The 15,920-nt window shown below is 45.8% G+C and overlaps 1 protein-coding gene and 2 long non-coding RNA genes across 4 annotated transcripts in view; 2 read left to right on the top strand and 1 right to left on the bottom strand.

Annotated features, from left to right (window-relative positions):
• The window catches only part of CDC42BPB (CDC42 binding protein kinase beta), a 95,473-nt gene extending 93,337 nt beyond the window's left edge, over positions 1-2,136 (bottom strand). For both annotated transcript variants that reach the window (XM_035551417.2, XM_035551416.2), the window contains exon 1: positions 1,705-2,136. In XM_035551417.2, coding sequence (XP_035407310.1) covers positions 1,705-1,882 — 178 coding nt within the window. In that variant the 5' untranslated portion in view covers positions 1,883-2,136. The remainder of the gene's footprint in view (positions 1-1,704) is intronic.
• LOC118250379 (uncharacterized) lies at positions 1,013-4,616 on the top strand. Its single transcript, XR_004779441.2, has 3 exons — positions 1,013-1,541; positions 2,819-2,938; positions 4,178-4,616. It is a non-coding gene; the product is annotated as an uncharacterized LOC118250379 (long non-coding RNA).
• A 2,197-nt stretch (positions 4,617-6,813) lies between these two features.
• On the top strand, positions 6,814-9,048 carry LOC118250307 (uncharacterized). The gene is made up of 2 exons (XR_004779414.2): positions 6,814-7,193; positions 8,457-9,048. It is a non-coding gene; the product is annotated as an uncharacterized LOC118250307 (long non-coding RNA).
• Positions 9,049-15,920: the final 6,872 nt, after the last annotated feature.

The raw sequence follows: 15,920 nt of genomic DNA on the forward strand, positions 1-15,920 counted from the left end.
GTGGAACCATACTGTGAGGGCATCAGGACACAGATAAAAGGTGTCTCCTCCTTGGCATTGACTTGCTTTTAACAGCTTGAAGGAAAGGGAGGAACACACGGGATGGACTTTAATTGCTTTTAAGGGCATTCCTTGCTGATGGAACCGGAATACACAGCAGTCCAGATTTAGGCCCATCCCCTTACCTCGGAGAGACTGGATTATAAACTTTTATCCCCACTCTGCAGCACCAGATGGTAGCTCACATACATTTCAATTATTTATTGAATAGGCACTTTGTTATACTAGGGTAATCCCACACTGCAGAGAGAGCTGCACGCTGTTTTTATTGCGAGATATACTTTTCATCAAGTCAGTAACCTTTTCACATTCAATGAACACAATAAATAGGATTTGGAAAAGCAATTTTATAAACAATTAGATAATTGGACTCTCCATCATACGGAAAATGACAACACGGGAATCGTGCTGTAAGACACAACCACCAACAGTGCTATAGGAAAAGCATATTACTCTTTGGCCTGCCCCAAATCCTGCCCTTGAGTTTTACCCTAAAAGTAGCACCGTACCCTCCTCCACCACACTTCACAGCCCGTAGATGCTCACTTATCCAAGCCACCAGCTTGAAAACAAGTTCAAAACCAGCCTGCACTTTGCAAGAGACATACAAAGCTCCCCCAACAAAACAAATAATCGATGTTCCCCTGGCTGCAGCCTTGCAGGGCAGATGTGATAGAGTGGTTAATTATTCAGTTGGCAATCGCATTACTGACGTCAATAGAAGAGTCCAGGAAGTGAATCCTCTTAGTTTGTTAGTGTATGACAAAGAGTGGTGGTCCCCACAGAAATTAAGGAGAACCAGCTGTCCCTCCCTCCCTTTTAGTGCTGTGGCCGGCAGGACCAAGACACACATTTGCATCTCCTGAAGTAAATCGCCCTTCCCCCTCCCTCAGGAAATCCTTTGTGTTTTTTGTTGGTTTCTTTTTTTTTTTTTTTCTTATTAACAGATATCTTTAAGAGCCCAATTAACTGTACACGCACAGAACAGCTGACGAACGGGACAACATCCTTGTGAGCAACGCTCTCTCCTTCCTTCACGCCAGTTCCCACTCCACGGAGAAGTTAAGTCACCTTCACCATGAATTATTATTCATAACTTACTCAGCTGAATAAACCAGTCGGCCACCATGGGCCGTTTGAACATAAATTCGTTTAAGCACGCACCGGGGGAGGCTCTCCGCAGTCAGCACGCCACGCAGGACAGCCAACTTTCATCCTCAGCCTCACCCCGGGTGCCCACGTCTCCTTTTGTCAGCACGCCCCGCTCTGCTGCGGGTTTCTCATTACCCCAGAGCCCCGACACCACCACACAAAGGTGTCACACGAGGGCCGCCTGCAGCCCCGCCGGCCTGCGGGGGCATGCCCGAATTACACGGAGCGCAGGGCGAGGAGCACCCGCCGGCCCTCGGAGGGGCACACGCCCAGCCCCGAGGACCACCAGCAGCCCTGGAGGGCCGGGAGGCAATGCCCTGGCGTTTGGGGTGAGGCAGAGCCCCTTACAGCAGGCCAGGGACACGGGGAACACGCTGGGGGGGGACGTAAGGGGCGAGGCCCAGCACCCCCCCGAGGGGCAGAGGAGGCCCAGCACCCCCCCGGGGGGCCCTCCCCTCGCCTCCCCCAGCCGCCCCCCGGCGCCGGGCTCACCCCACTCGAGGAAGTCGGAGACGTATCGGTCCCTGCGGAGCGGCGAGTCGCGGCTGCACTCGGCGTAGACGCCGACCAGGAGGTCGAGCAGGGTCTCCACGCTCAGCACGCTGTCGTTGCGCTGCGGCCCGTCCAGCACCAGCTGCTCCAGGCGCTTCAGCCGCACCTTGGCCGACATGGTGCCGAGCAGCCCGGGCACCACCACCACCACCACCACCACCACCGGCGGCACCGGCACCACCCCCACACGGGGCCCCCCCGTCAGCCCCGCCGCCTCCTCCCGGCCGCGCCGGGGCCGAGCGGCTCCTTCCGCGGGCTCCGCCTCAGGCGCGGCCGCTCCATGGGCCGCGCCCCGGCCGCTCCCGCTCCGGCCTCGCCCCGGCGGCGGGAAGGGCCGCGCCCGCTCGGCTCCGCTCGGCAACCTCCGGCGGCGCTCGGCTGCGTTCGGCGGCGCTCGGCTCCTCCCCGGGCACGCCCCGAACGCCGCGAGAGCGGCGCGGGGAGGGGCCCCGCGGGGGGGACTGGGCCCTGCGCCGCGCCGTAGCTGCGGGGGGAGGAGGGGGTTGTTCGGTCTTTGGAAACCGTCCCCGCAGATTCGCCACGCGGATAAAGGGGGCTGCGCGGTCTCGGCAGCACTTTCGTCACCCCGTGGCATGCCGTTGTAGGGCTTTGCGGAGGGGGTCCCCGCGCTGCTGGGGGGGGCTGCGGTGCTCTGGGGGGTGACCTGGGCTCTGCCAGGCCACGGCTTCCCCCGAGGGACAGCAGCTTCCCCCCTGGGCTGGTGTCACCCCGTGGGGTCTATGCCTGGGGTCACCCCCGTTGTCTCCCCCTGTTGTCACCTCTCTTGTCACCTCCTGGTGTCACTCCCTCTTGTCCATCCCTGGTGTCACCAGGAACTGGCACCTCTGGCAGCCCCCTGCCTTGCTGGTGGTTGAGGCAGACCTGTGTGTTAGCAGCTGTTCTCCACGCTCACCTGGAGGAGCTGGGTGCAAGGCTCTCAAGCTTTCTGCAGTGCCTTTTTTTAAATATATATATATATGTATATATATATATATTTTTTTTTTTTTTTTGCATTTCAATTTATTCTGAGAACTGTTCTCTCTGGAGATTGCAGCACCTCAAGGCAAGATGCTGAATAGCGTGATGGGAGTTTACCTCTCTAGGAATGCGGCCGGTCAGGTCCCGATGCAAAACTATACTGGGAAGGATGCCTCTTCCGTCCTCAGCTCCCCAGGTGATTAGATGGAGCGAGGTGTGCTGAAAATCACAGAATCATTAAGGTTGGAAAAGCCCTTCAAGATCATCTGGTCCAACCACCACCCTACCACCAATGTCACCCACTAAACCATGTCCCTAAGCACCACGTCCAACCTTTCCTTGAACACCCCCAGGGATGGTGACTCCACCACCTCCCTGGGCAACCCATTCCAATGCCTGACTGCTCTTTCTGAGAAGAAATGTCTCCTCATTTCCATCCTGAAATCATCGCATGGAGATGGGAGGCAGCTCAGTGCTGGGTCTGTCAGAGCTAGGAAACCTCCTGCCTCCAGGAGCTGGAGCTAGGCAGGGGTTTGCGTGGCAGTAGTTGCAGTTGCTGGGGTCCTTCATGGTCATAAAGTGATGTGTGAAGTTGTTGAAAGACCTGAATGATCTCAACCATCACCTTGAGGGTCAGACCCGGCCAGTGCTGCATAGAGAGCTGCCCTTTTCAAGAGGTCAGGAGCACAGCCAGACAGAGCTAGACGGAGCATTATGGAGCAGAAGGTATTGCTCCCAACACAACAGAGGTCCAGCAGGTGATTACAGAAATACTGTTTTTAGGAGCTGTTGCCCCTCAGGCATGTCTGATATTTCTTTGAGACCAAATACCTATTGTATCTGAAAGCTATTTGGGTCATAATAACAGCATGCTGTGCATTTGGACCTACTACCTGGATCAAAAAGGTATAGGCGTGTTGGGACTTGTTAATTCTAAAAAATGCAGTTCAGTAGAGGATACTGTGAATCACAGTTTTTTTTTTTACCGAGAACATACAATTTTAAAACAAAGAAAAGCCACAGTGGATTAACTTTTTTTTTTTCCCAAATGACTTCTATATCTTTGTACTTCCTTCTGCAAAAATCTACTTGAAAAAAAATATTTCACAGCATATTCTTTCACAAGTTTTCATTGTTCTCCCTCTCTGTTTCTCCCTGGTTACAGTTGTTTCACCTGACCTCAAACTGTTTAATATCATAGATGCATTAATTTTCAGGATTCTTAGCATTTTAAAAATCCCATTTTTTTCCCCTGGTGTTACTGCTTTATTTAAAATGAGAGTTTAACATTTTCCACTTATTACCACTTTGGAGACTCATTTTTGGACAGCTGATCAGGGCAATGAAGCAGAGTTCTAAAGATACAGTAGTTTGTTACAATAATAGAAGAGAAAGTTATAATATCTATCTTTCCCCTTCTTATCTGTGCCTGCAGATGGTGATTATCACAACCTCCTTCAGCAAGGAAGAGAGTATAAAGGAAACTGCAGCTCGATGAAGGCAGAGCCGTTTTCTGCCTACCAGTCTCCTTGGTCTGTTCTACATTAGTAGGGTTCAGGGATTTCAAGAGCTATTCCTGACTTACACTGATCACTGGAGAATCAGGTCCTATGCTGGGAAGACAGCAGATGGATGGCAGATGATATTGAAGCCTGCTTTAACAACTATGGAAGGTTTAGTGTATCGAACCCGCATGTGAAAAGGTATTTGAGTGGTTCTGTAGTTATTTCAGAATTAGCTGAAAGATTTCAAAAAATCTTGTGAAGGGTTACAAGTTTTGTGTATTGTAAATAAAGCTGGATTTTCACAGCAAGGTTTGCAGTTAAAAAAAACACTACCTAGCTGAAAAGTGAAATCTGGCATATTTATTAAAAAATGTATGTAAGCTTGAAAACGTAGCTGAAGGTATTCTACTTCTGTTACTCATGTGTGCCAACTCCATATACTAAAAATAAATGTGATCTGGCTAAAATGAATTAAATGATCCATCTTACTGGTTCCTTTTTCCTGTGGTATATTTCAGTGGAAAAATACAGCCCCCTTTTCTGGGACTGTTCTGATTTTAAAAATCCTCTTTTTTTTTTTTTTTTTTTTGTGAAACAAAATGTAAGCAAAAGGGTTCTCACATATATTTTCTGAAATCATTGCCGATTTGCAGAACTGAAGGCAAAAAGTCCATATGGCTACCGAAAAGTTCCTTCAGAACTAGTCAACTTAAGTTTCTTTCCTCTCCTTTTTTTTTTTCTTTTCTTTTTTTTTCTTTTTTCTTTTTGGCTGTTCTCCAGGTAACTTAGTAACTACTAGAGGGAGAAATTCTGTTACAGAATTTTGATGGCAACAGGAAATAGCTGTGTCACTGCTTTATGACTTCAGGAAAATCCACCCACAGATCAGTTTGGAATTGAGAAGAATAAAGAAATAGGGAAGTCTATGGACAGAAATGGTGTATATTGCTCATTAAAAATTAAGGCCTTCATGCTAAAAAAAAAAAAAAAGTGAAGGCATCACAAATACCTACTTTGTCACATTGAGACAAAATTCTAGATAAAGAGTAAAAAATACCAAGTTGCAAACTTTATTTGCTTCTTGTTTCAATTGTTTTTACATTAATAAGCAAAGGGGAGACTCTGATCAGCTAGAAAACCTAGCTAGAAGACGTAAATATATTCTACTCATTAAGGAAGTTAGATGGAATTTCTCGCTGAGAGAGAAGCTTACTAATGTGAGGCAAGGGAGTTTTCCAAGGATTCAGAATACAAAATATAATTAAATTGAAATCAGAGAAAGCTCATAGTGATAAAATTCCAAAAGTAGAATATAAGAAGGAGTTAAATCTGGCTAAGAACAACATGACTGGTTTATTTCTTCTTGTTATCATAGAGTTTCCTTCCTGGAATTATTTTTTAGGAAACTGTCACCTTTCCATCACTGTTTGTATTTGGCAATACTCTAAAAAATTCCTTATTGCCAAAAGCAGTGTGAATCTACAGCTGTCATCCAGACTGGGTGCCAAAAATAATCTATCAGTGGGGGCTGTATTTGATGACATTTCATCATGTAAGCCTGAGCACTGAGGTAAGATACTCGATATTAAATACAACAGCTAAGTCACCACTGGAGACTGTGTGGGGTTAGTGATGGTGAGAAGTGAGCACAAGATTTCTCAAGACAAAGCCTCTTGGTAGGATGACGGATGCTAGAACTCTGCTTCATCTTCCAGGGAGCTCTGTCTGCTTCAGCTCACTGCTAATGGACTAGTTTAGCAAGGGGATTTCACAGATGCTCATGTCTTTGCACATGATGATGAGTGAAGTGGGAGGAAAGAAAGGGAAGTTGTTCATGAAGAAGTGCTGGGAAGAGCTGAGAGTCTGTTCGTTTCCAATTTTCACTAAAATGCTTTCTCATAACAATAATAAAAAAAAAATAGCAGCAAAGCCATTTGGCAGGCCACCTTCTACTAAGTGCATTCTGCCATTAAGTGCATTTGCTGGCAGTGCTTCTGCTTTGCTCTTGTACGTACCTAGAATTCAGGCATAGTATAACACAATATTTTGAAGTGAAGGTGAGGTATACTAGGATATGAAAAGATTTTGCACTTGGTGGGTGCTTTCTTAAAGAGAAAAAAAAATAAAGAAGAAAAAAATCCTTAGATGTATTGGTAGATTCTTTTAGGGATATGTCACTTCTGCCTGGTTTGCTTTGTTGGATTTAATGAGCAAGAAGCTGTCACAGGCTCAGAAACCATACAAACCTGTCACTTCTTCCAATCTAGATGTAGCAGGTTCCCAAACACATTGTTTCCTCCTCAATATTTTTTCTTACTCATATTGTTTTCTTTCTCAGTAATTTATGTCTATTTAAAGTTCACCTGAAAGAAGGGAACTTGCCTCCCTGCTGCTATTTCAGGAAATCATCATGGGTATTGATCAGTATGTTTCCTGATTACAGGCAGTTTAATACAAGGAGCCTGAAATGGATCACATCAAATTAACTGGCTTCTCATTCCATTCACGTCTTGAGAGTAGCATTAACTGAAGTGGGCAGCTGTTTCCATCAAAATCATTATGAGGCCACTTGTTCTTTTTTTTTTTTTCTTCTTTCTTTTTTTCTTTTTTCAGAATTTGTCTGAAAATGACTGAAGTGTCAGGGAATTGTGGTTTTAGATGAGGTCATTGTTGCGGACATCTGGAACAGAATGTCATCACCGCATTTAGGCAACACAACAGCTCAATTTTATTTCAGTTCTGATTTCAAGTCCACAACATCCCAAGAAAAGCATTGGCTCCATGATCTAGTCTGTTTAGGCACATGATAATGTTGAAAGACTGGCAAAACAAAACAAAAACCAGTTAGACTCATGCTACTTCAGGGATCTTCAAAGGAGGTGGAAGCAGTAGGGATGATAAAAAACAACAACAACAACAAGTACTTGTCAACAGTTACGACATCTTGTAAGTAGCAGCAGCATGTTTTGCTATCTGTATAGTTGCCATTTTGTCATTTAATAGGATTGTGTTACTGCAACCTCACATCTGCCAGACTCAGTCAGATCAATCTTTGTTCAAAGTGTGAAAAGCATCGTGTTGCTAGAGGCAATTTTTTGCGCCTGAGTAGATGCTGTACCAAGATTATCCCATTTTGTTTTGTGGATTTTTATTTAATGATTTATTTTACTAGATACGCTGGCACCATGGTTCAGCCAAGCACAAAGCAGTATTGTTCCTTGTGGAGAATAAGAGAAATTTTAGGTGATATATGCAAAAAAGAAATATGTTCCTTTTTCTTAGCTAATCTATAAGATTAGTTCCCTTGGGTTGCTGAAAGTAGCAGTGTTTTTCATATTGCATTTTAAATTAATGCTGCATTTTATTATTTTATTTTTTTTTAATGTCTTGAGAAGAATGATTGGAGAAGAAAAAAAAGAAAAAACTTCTTCAGTTTATCTTCTCTTCTGTACCTTTAAAAATCTGTCACTGACTTTAATAGCAGTGTTCCCATGGAGATAAGCACAACTAAATCTACCTACAAGGAAAAGAACTAGTCTGCTTTGAATGAAATATTTTTGCATTTTAAGTAACGTTACTTTAATACATACTTCATTCTTCTATGACAGAGTGCTCTTTGATTTTCAGAAAATGTATAATCAAACTAATAATAATAATAATAAAAAGTGAGTTCTATTGCATTCTCTTCCCTGGTTCCCTCTCCACAATGGAGAATCCATAGATAATCTTTTATTTTTTTGGTAATGACAAGTTGAAATCAGAAAATATTCCAATCTGCTTGTAAGAGGCAGAGCATAAACAGCATTCAGGAAAAAATACAGTTATACAATGTCCAAAAAGCAGCAGGAGATGTTGTGCAGAAAACACTTCTACTTCTTCGGTAATGGTGACCTGGCAAGCCACCTTTGGCTGCTGGTGTTTTGTTATGAATTTCCAGGCACTGTTCAGAAAGGCAAAGGTGGGACCAAAATGGCTTCAATTTATTCACAGTATCCTGGGGCAGTGAAGAAAATAACTGTACTATCTTCAGTATCAAATACCCTGAAAGGCATCTCTGGGTAATTCTCACTTTCCTGTTCAATAGAGCCTCTTCCAAAAACAAAATGACTTTTTTCTGACAATGTGCGAAAAAGCCATTTTGCTCCTATTCATTTGCTCTAACAAAGCATTCACCCAAGCTGTAGGCTGATCCTAGCTGCACCATTACAGGTCCAGAGGCACTCCGGCTGGATTTACACCAACACTGCTACCTTTGGCTTCTGGCTTACCTGGTCTTCACAAAGCTGTGCGGAAGCCCTCCATCTCACACATTATGCCAGCAGTTTCCACAATTTCCAGCAATATTGACAGCGATTCAGAAGAGATCCAAGCTTCGCAGCACTGCAGGTGAATGTGAGTGCTGGCCTGGCCTGACTGCCCTCCTCACAGCTGCCTCCTCACAGCGACTGGCAGTGAGCTGCTCTTCCTCGGGTACATGCTGGTGGCACCCAGTGGGACTTCGCAGGGGTCTGTAGGGGTCACGCTGCCAGCAGGAATGGAGGGGAAGGAGAGACAAAAAGCTAGGAGAGACCCTGAAGAGCTGGACATGCATCAGCTAATTCGGGTTGGGGGTTGTGTGGTGGCTGGTGGTGCTTGTGGGAGTGCATTAACCCCCTCTCAGAAGGAGTAGCAGCCAGCTTTGCTTGCTAACTTTGGCGAAGGAGAAGGAAAGGACAACTTCTAGTTCTGCACTGGCCTCCAGCTGGCTCTGTGGTAATCAGCCCTCAAGCACTCGACAATAAAATGCCATCTTGCTGTCCCCACGTTATCTTTTTTTTCTTTTTAGATGCTCTGTATAGTTGTCTCTGTACAGAACAATGTTGAAACGACCTACAGGCCATAAGGAGCTGCATCTGTGGGGTTTTAACTTGCAGACATGACTAAACACAGCGTTGCAGTCTCTCCATTTTGGGTGTGGGTGCAATTCCTGCTAACGTGGGGTTGAGTCAGCATCTGATCCTCTGTGTGACAATGTCACACATACACTTTATTGCTTCACACATACTTTACCAAAGCCCTGTTTTCAGTGACAAAAGAGCAAGTAATGACTACGACATGGTACCAGGAACCCAAATCCCCGGCTTGGAGGTCCTCCAGCCATCAAGGGCCGTGGGAGGAGCAGGAGGGAGGGATTCTGCAAGCAGTCACGGGTTCAGAGAGCTGCTCCCCCATGCAAGATATATGGGCAGGCATACAGCATCCGAGGAGGCAGCTGCTGTGGTTATTACTTGTTGTTCCGAGTCTGTTAGCTGTGATGGGGAAACTGGGACGTTTCTAAGTGCAGAAATGATGACTCTTCAGTGGCCATCGCCACAGGCGGAGTGCTCAGGCTGCGCAACCCAGAAGAGCATGCAGTCATGATTGCTCTTTCTAAGAGGATTAATGGTTAAACAGAGGCTTCTTCTCTTCCTGACGTAAAGTAGGAGGGGGACAGATCCACAGCTACAATAAATTGTCATGGCTTCACTGGAGTCAGCAGCAAACTGCAGAGGCTCACGATGTCAATAACTAAACTCCCCAGGGCTGATCTTCAGCTGGTAGAAATTGTCATAACTTCATTGAAATCCATTGATGTCCAGCTGACCCTGCTATTGATTTTGCTGGGAGTAGGACAAGGCCTAAATTTAATTTTGTGGCAGTCCAGGAACAGGACACATTATTTCGAAGCATCCATCGCTACTGCAATTAATTGGTGCCTGTCCTGGGCAAGGCTGTCTCTTTCAATCGTTAAGATGCCACTTGCCAATCTATGAATTGCCCTGCAGATATGAAAATCTGAACTGACATAATATATGTAAAGCAGAAGGGGGTTGACTATTTCAGGTTTCATTTAGGTGTGTAGCCTATGTTTGCCTCAGGTAACACCGAGGTACTACTTAATCATGATAACACGATTAAGATGCAAATCCACAAGCCTAATTTAAATACATTTTTTCCCTGAACCATCCAGCTGGGTGTAGTTTCTAAGAGTAAATGCAAAGTACTCACAGCAGGCTTCAGCTCAAGCAGAATCTCAGGGACGGCTTCCAAACGTAATCACTCATTGTCATAATAGAAAGTCGAGGTCACCTTTTTGACAGTGCTGGGAGTCTAGGTATTATGCATGATCTTCTGTGGTTCCACAGAACCACAGAATGGCTGAGGTTGGCAGGGACCTCTGGAGGCCACCTGGTCCCACCCCTGCTCAAGCAGGGCCACCCAGAGCAGGCTGCCCAGGACCACGTCCAGGCGGCTTTTGAAGATCTCCAAGGAGGGAGACTGCACAACCTCTCTCGACAAGCCATTCTAGTGTTCCATCACCTGCACAGTAAAGAAGTGCCTCTCCATGTTCAGACAGAACCTCTTGTGTTCCAGTGTTCAATGTCTCTTCTCCTGGCACTGGACACCACCAAAAGGACCCTGGCTCCATCCTCTTTACACCCTTTCAGAAAAGAAAAGGCAGAAAAGATCTGCCCCCCCCCACAAGGCTCCTCTTCTCCCTCAGCCTCCCCTTACAGGAGAGGTGCTCCAGGCCCTCCAGCATCTTGGCGGCCTCCTCTTGCACTCTCTGCAGTGTGCCCAGGTCTCTTGTACCGGAGGCCCAGAACTGGGCACAGCACCCCAGGTGTGGCCTGACCAGTGCTGAGCAGAGGGAAGGGTCACGTCTCGACATGCTGGTGATACTTTGCCTAATGCAGCCCTTTTTTGCAGCAAGGGCACATTGTTGGCTACGTATCTGTCATCTTTTCTGGGAGAAACTGGCTTTGTTGCGGGACTAGAGAGGATGTCACCCCTGGAGCCAAGCTTCAGAGTTAGAGAACCAGGTAAGCCACTGCTCAGCAGGGCCAATACATCCTCTCCTCTGAATATAATGAAGAGTGTGCTAAGCTAACCACCTTGTCAGTCTCTCACTGGTAATATACACCCATCTATGTTACTCCAAAACCATCTGACTTGAGAGAGCCTGTTAGAGGAGCAGCCATTGCTGCATGAGGCAACATGCAGTTTCCTTTGCGGGATCCTACTGGAGCCCCCTCAAAGCACAAGGACAGCGTTGTGTGAGGACACACACCCGGGATGCAGGGCAGCAGCCCCAGTCAGAGCCATGCTGAGCCCTGGACACCTATCCCAGGATTTTTACACCAGCACCATGTCAGCAGCCTCACGTATCTCTGGCATTTTGCAGCAGGCCCTGACCTGCCGAGGCACAGCCTGGTCAGACTGGCCGTGTCCCTCTGGCTTGTCAGTGCTGCTGTGAGTAGCTGTCCTCTCTGCGTGGGACAGGATGTGACATTTTTATGCAGTTGGCTCAGGTTAAGCCCAGATGTCTTGCAAGTTAACACCTTTTCCTGTTCTGCCTGCGTCTCCTCCTGCCTACTGGATTTCCCCTGGAGAATAACTCCTTAGGCTTCAGTGAATGTTTACTTCATTTTCACTACCTTGAGGCAGGGCTGTGGGCCTCATTCATTACAAAGTATGAGCTGTAATTGTGTTTAAATGGCCCTTTCTAGCTATTGCATGACCATGCAAAAGGGTTTTGTGTTCCCATGGGCACACAGCTAAACTTCCATGAGTTTTGCTAGCAGACTCCTTCCCCTGTCACACTGAAGGACGGTGCCAGCTAAGAAGCAATCTAGTGGTCCTTTAGACTATGGCTGGGCATATGCTTAATATCTCTTTCTTATAAAACAAGTGATTTGTAAGAAACTCATATATACCTTGGGAAAGTACTAGCTATAATGTGATTAAGTGGCTTATGATGAGAAAAGGAATAAACACTTGGAACATATATTGTTTTGATCTGATATAGGTCAGGTTGCCTCCAAAATTAGTCATCACAACTAGAGGAGTATTACAGCCATACAAAAGTTAAGGGAGCTGGAAGTCTGTCTTTTAAATATGAGCGAACCCACTGTGTTACAGAAGAAGAAAGTTAGCTAATATGCAGTGTGAGCATGTGTTATAGTGAGCCTGGGTTATTAGCAGTCACTTGGTTTGGAAGCCCTCAGCAAATAAATTTGCTGTTTCAGGACACAAAAGAGAGCACGATATCTGCTTTGTCAGTAGTCACTGCTGAAGTGAGTGATAAAATAGCAGTCTGTGAAGTCTATGAACTGTACTGACGTATCACAGCTTTCTCAAAGTTGTTGAAAGAAATGGGCAAGAGAACTGCGCTGCTAAAATAGAGGAAAAAACCAATCAGATGGTAAAAGAGTCTTTGTGCTATGAATACTTATGAGGGAATGAGACCAGCTAGCTGTGGTCTGGCTGTACACAACTCCAGAGCCCAGGTTGCTATTAATCACCTCAACCAGTTAGTCAATATTGATCCAAGATAGAAAGGATTCGGGAGCAGCAGAACACAGGAAACATTTTCCAGTGGATGTGTGGCCTGGATTCACACACTAATGCTCGTTCCTCTGCTTGTCGTCTATAGCATTTCCGCAGCAGCATAGCCAGCTCTGCCCCCCCTCCAGCACTCCAGCTGGAGTATCCACCCTTCCCGTGCCTGTATCCTCCAGCCTTGCAACGTGCCAAAGCATTTACCACTTCCTCCTGGCTAGTCACAATACTCCCAGTTCCCCTCCTGTCTCCCACCTACCTGTTTTGGGCTCTCATCCTGGCAGGCTGGGCAGGCCGTGCTGCTTGCCAGGCGGTAGGAGAGGGCTGGAGCCAGTCCTGCCCCTCTCTCTGGGAAGGTACAAAAGCAGAACCTCTCTCCTTTACTAAATCACCCATTTTCACAGAACTTGCAGGCAGACAGTGTCTTTGCTATTTCTGTGCTTTTGCCAAATTTGGTAGAAATCGAGTTCAGTAGTTGCTGGTGCAGGAGGAACAACTGACATATAACCAGAAGACAGGTTGCTAAGGAACTCAGGCTGACAAAAGAAACAACCAGAACACCGGGCGTCGGAGAGCTCTGACAGTGGCTTGTAGGAATGCTGATAACAGAAATACCTCCATGATGAAGAACCAGATGAAGGACAGCTGTAGAAATACCACAGAGGCTTTGAGGAACCCCACTCTAGATAGGGACATCACAGAAATGCTAAGAAGAGCTTGGGGTTTTGACTGAGTGTTGTAGGAGAGTTATGAAGGATATTAGCATCTCCAGATATAAACAAGACAGGGAATGTTTGGTGAGGGTGGCACAAAAGCAACGGAAGATCAACATGCAGCATGATGGATAGTTTGCGTTCAAAATCCAGTTCAGACTCTGACAAAGGAACATGATAAAGCCAAAAGGGAGGGCAAAAGTCTGATAGGACAAAGCACAAGCATTTATTTTGTGGCTTGCTGGAGATGACAGGGCAGAGTAGAAGTCCTAGCAGCATGTGAGCATTTTCAAAAGCAGCAGTGAAGGGAAGATAGCAAATGCCCAATAAGGAACAAAACAGGAGCTTTTAGTTATGAGGAATTCATCTGCAGAAAGACAGAAGGAAGACTTTAATGAGCTCCTCAACAGAGAGGTGGGCAAAGGTGAAGAGTGAGCAGCTGTTTTCCAGACAGCCAACCTGTTTTGCTGAGAAATTTTGAAGAAGATGTGAAAGACACTTGGGAAACTTAGGACCAGCAAAGCAGCAGGGCACAGGCTGTTCCTGCTGAATTACTGAAAAATGGGTGGTGGAGATAAAATGAAAGCCTTTACGAGCTATTTTTATTGGCTTGGAGGTTTGAAACAATAATGGAAGGGTTGGCAGTGACCTAAATTGCATGCCCAGTTTGGAGAAAGGAAAAAAATGAGAGTGTGAGAACACTGGAACCTGCTCTTCAAGGACTGCGAGATCTTACTGCAACACCCAGGAGAGGCAGACCCCTGTACTAGGGACATAGTCAGCCCTTCCAGAGCCCAGGAATCAAGACAGCCTGAGATGATTTTGCTGCCTACAGCCCTGAAGGACCCTCAGGCAGTGCCCTGATCCAAAAGCACAGCTGTTGTGGTTCAGGCTGGGCACAGACAGAGATATACGCTCTGCTCTCCTCCCCCACTGCAAAAGCTGTATTTTTAATGTATCTTCTTGTGCCTGTTTCTGCATGGCCTGTGAGTTTCTTTTCTGTCTCCCAACCCCTGTCACTCAGCCTCAAACAGTACCCAGACAAAACCAGGCTAGCCAGAACAGTCAAATTCCTGAGCAGCCTACCCTATATGAAACATATGTTTACTGCATCTTAAGGATCCCTTAAATGGAAGAGCAGCATATAAGCCTACCATAGCCCATGAGATTTAGCCCAGTCCTAAAACAGTATTTATGGAACTACTGCTCTTGTTTCATGCTGTAATCTCAGCAAAATGCACTTACCACTGACCATATGGTGCAGATTCTGCATTCAATACCACCAGTGATGTCTTTATTTCTCCCAGTTTTATTGCAGCTACATACAATGCTGATGAGCTCAAAACTTTTCTGAATAGGACTCCCAAATACTTGGCAGTGCATTGCATGACAGTGCTATTTGCAGCTTGGCATTTCTCCCTGATTTATTGTTCCACATTAGTCATCAACATTAAAGCACATCTCTCCTTTATTGGCTTGGGGTCAGGGACTGATGCCCTGATTCACTTTGAGAAGCACCCGACTCTACAAATATTCCCACTGATGCTCATGGATCTCCAGTTCAGTTTGCAAAGCAGGTGGTTACAGAGATGTCACTTGCTTGTACATGAAATATAACCATGCAAAAAATTCCAGTTTGTAATTTTCACAACTGCCTTTCAGAACAGAACTGCCTTGCATGCAGACCAGTTCCCTTCCTACTTATTAAATCCCTGACTGTTGTCTTAACCTGCAAATTTTGGTAACTAATATTTCATATTCCAACCTAGTAATTTAAAAATACAAGACATTACAGATTATTAAAGTCTTAAAATCAAATGCTGACTGGTTTGCTCATGTCCTAGCCTCCCCTCATAAGCTGTTTTAAGCCAGTTGTCTATCTAAGTGGCTGCTTTATTCCACTATCATAACACAGCCAATAGTTAATTAATCTTTAACTTTTCTCCTTATGAAGTGCTTTTTAAAAATCTTGGCACAAAATATCCACTCTATTTTCTCTTACTATCATCCCACTAACAGCTTTGAAGCATTGCAGTGAATTAGTTATGCAAGACTTCTCATCATTTCACATCGTCTGTCTCATCATTGTAAATAAGGCACAGAAGCGCTGCTTTATCAAGCCCTGTCTCAGATTACTGCATCCTTCAGAAAGAACAGTATTTTCTTTCTAATACATGTTTATGTTGGTTTGGGGGGGATATATTTGACTGCAATATTGTCTGGGAATATTGTCTGACAGGACTGGTTCAAGCATTTCTGAACTCTGCAAAATCTAAGCTGACTCGCCTTTAGCTGCCCGTGATGCCTCTCACCTTTTTGCTGGGCTGGCTGGCAATGCAATGAGCTCTGCATTCCCAAGGTGTAGAAAACCAACAGATTTCCAGAGCTTCTGCAACCATTTCCCTCAGCAGAGCTGCAGAAAGGCTGAGGAACACCAACCTTCATCCTGGCAGAGTATCATTGCTTAGGCACGCTTCATAGGTACTTCAACTGCAAAGACAAGTGGTGCAAAATGTGTATGGGGAAATCATTTCCAACCATCAAGTTCTACGAGGCCCCAAGAGACCTCCTTCAGTGGCCTTGGCTGCACTGAGCACAT

This window comes from Cygnus atratus, chromosome 5, assembly GCF_013377495.2.
Source record: "Cygnus atratus isolate AKBS03 ecotype Queensland, Australia chromosome 5, CAtr_DNAZoo_HiC_assembly, whole genome shotgun sequence".
In the NCBI taxonomy this organism is placed as follows: Eukaryota; Metazoa; Chordata; class Aves; order Anseriformes; family Anatidae; genus Cygnus; species Cygnus atratus.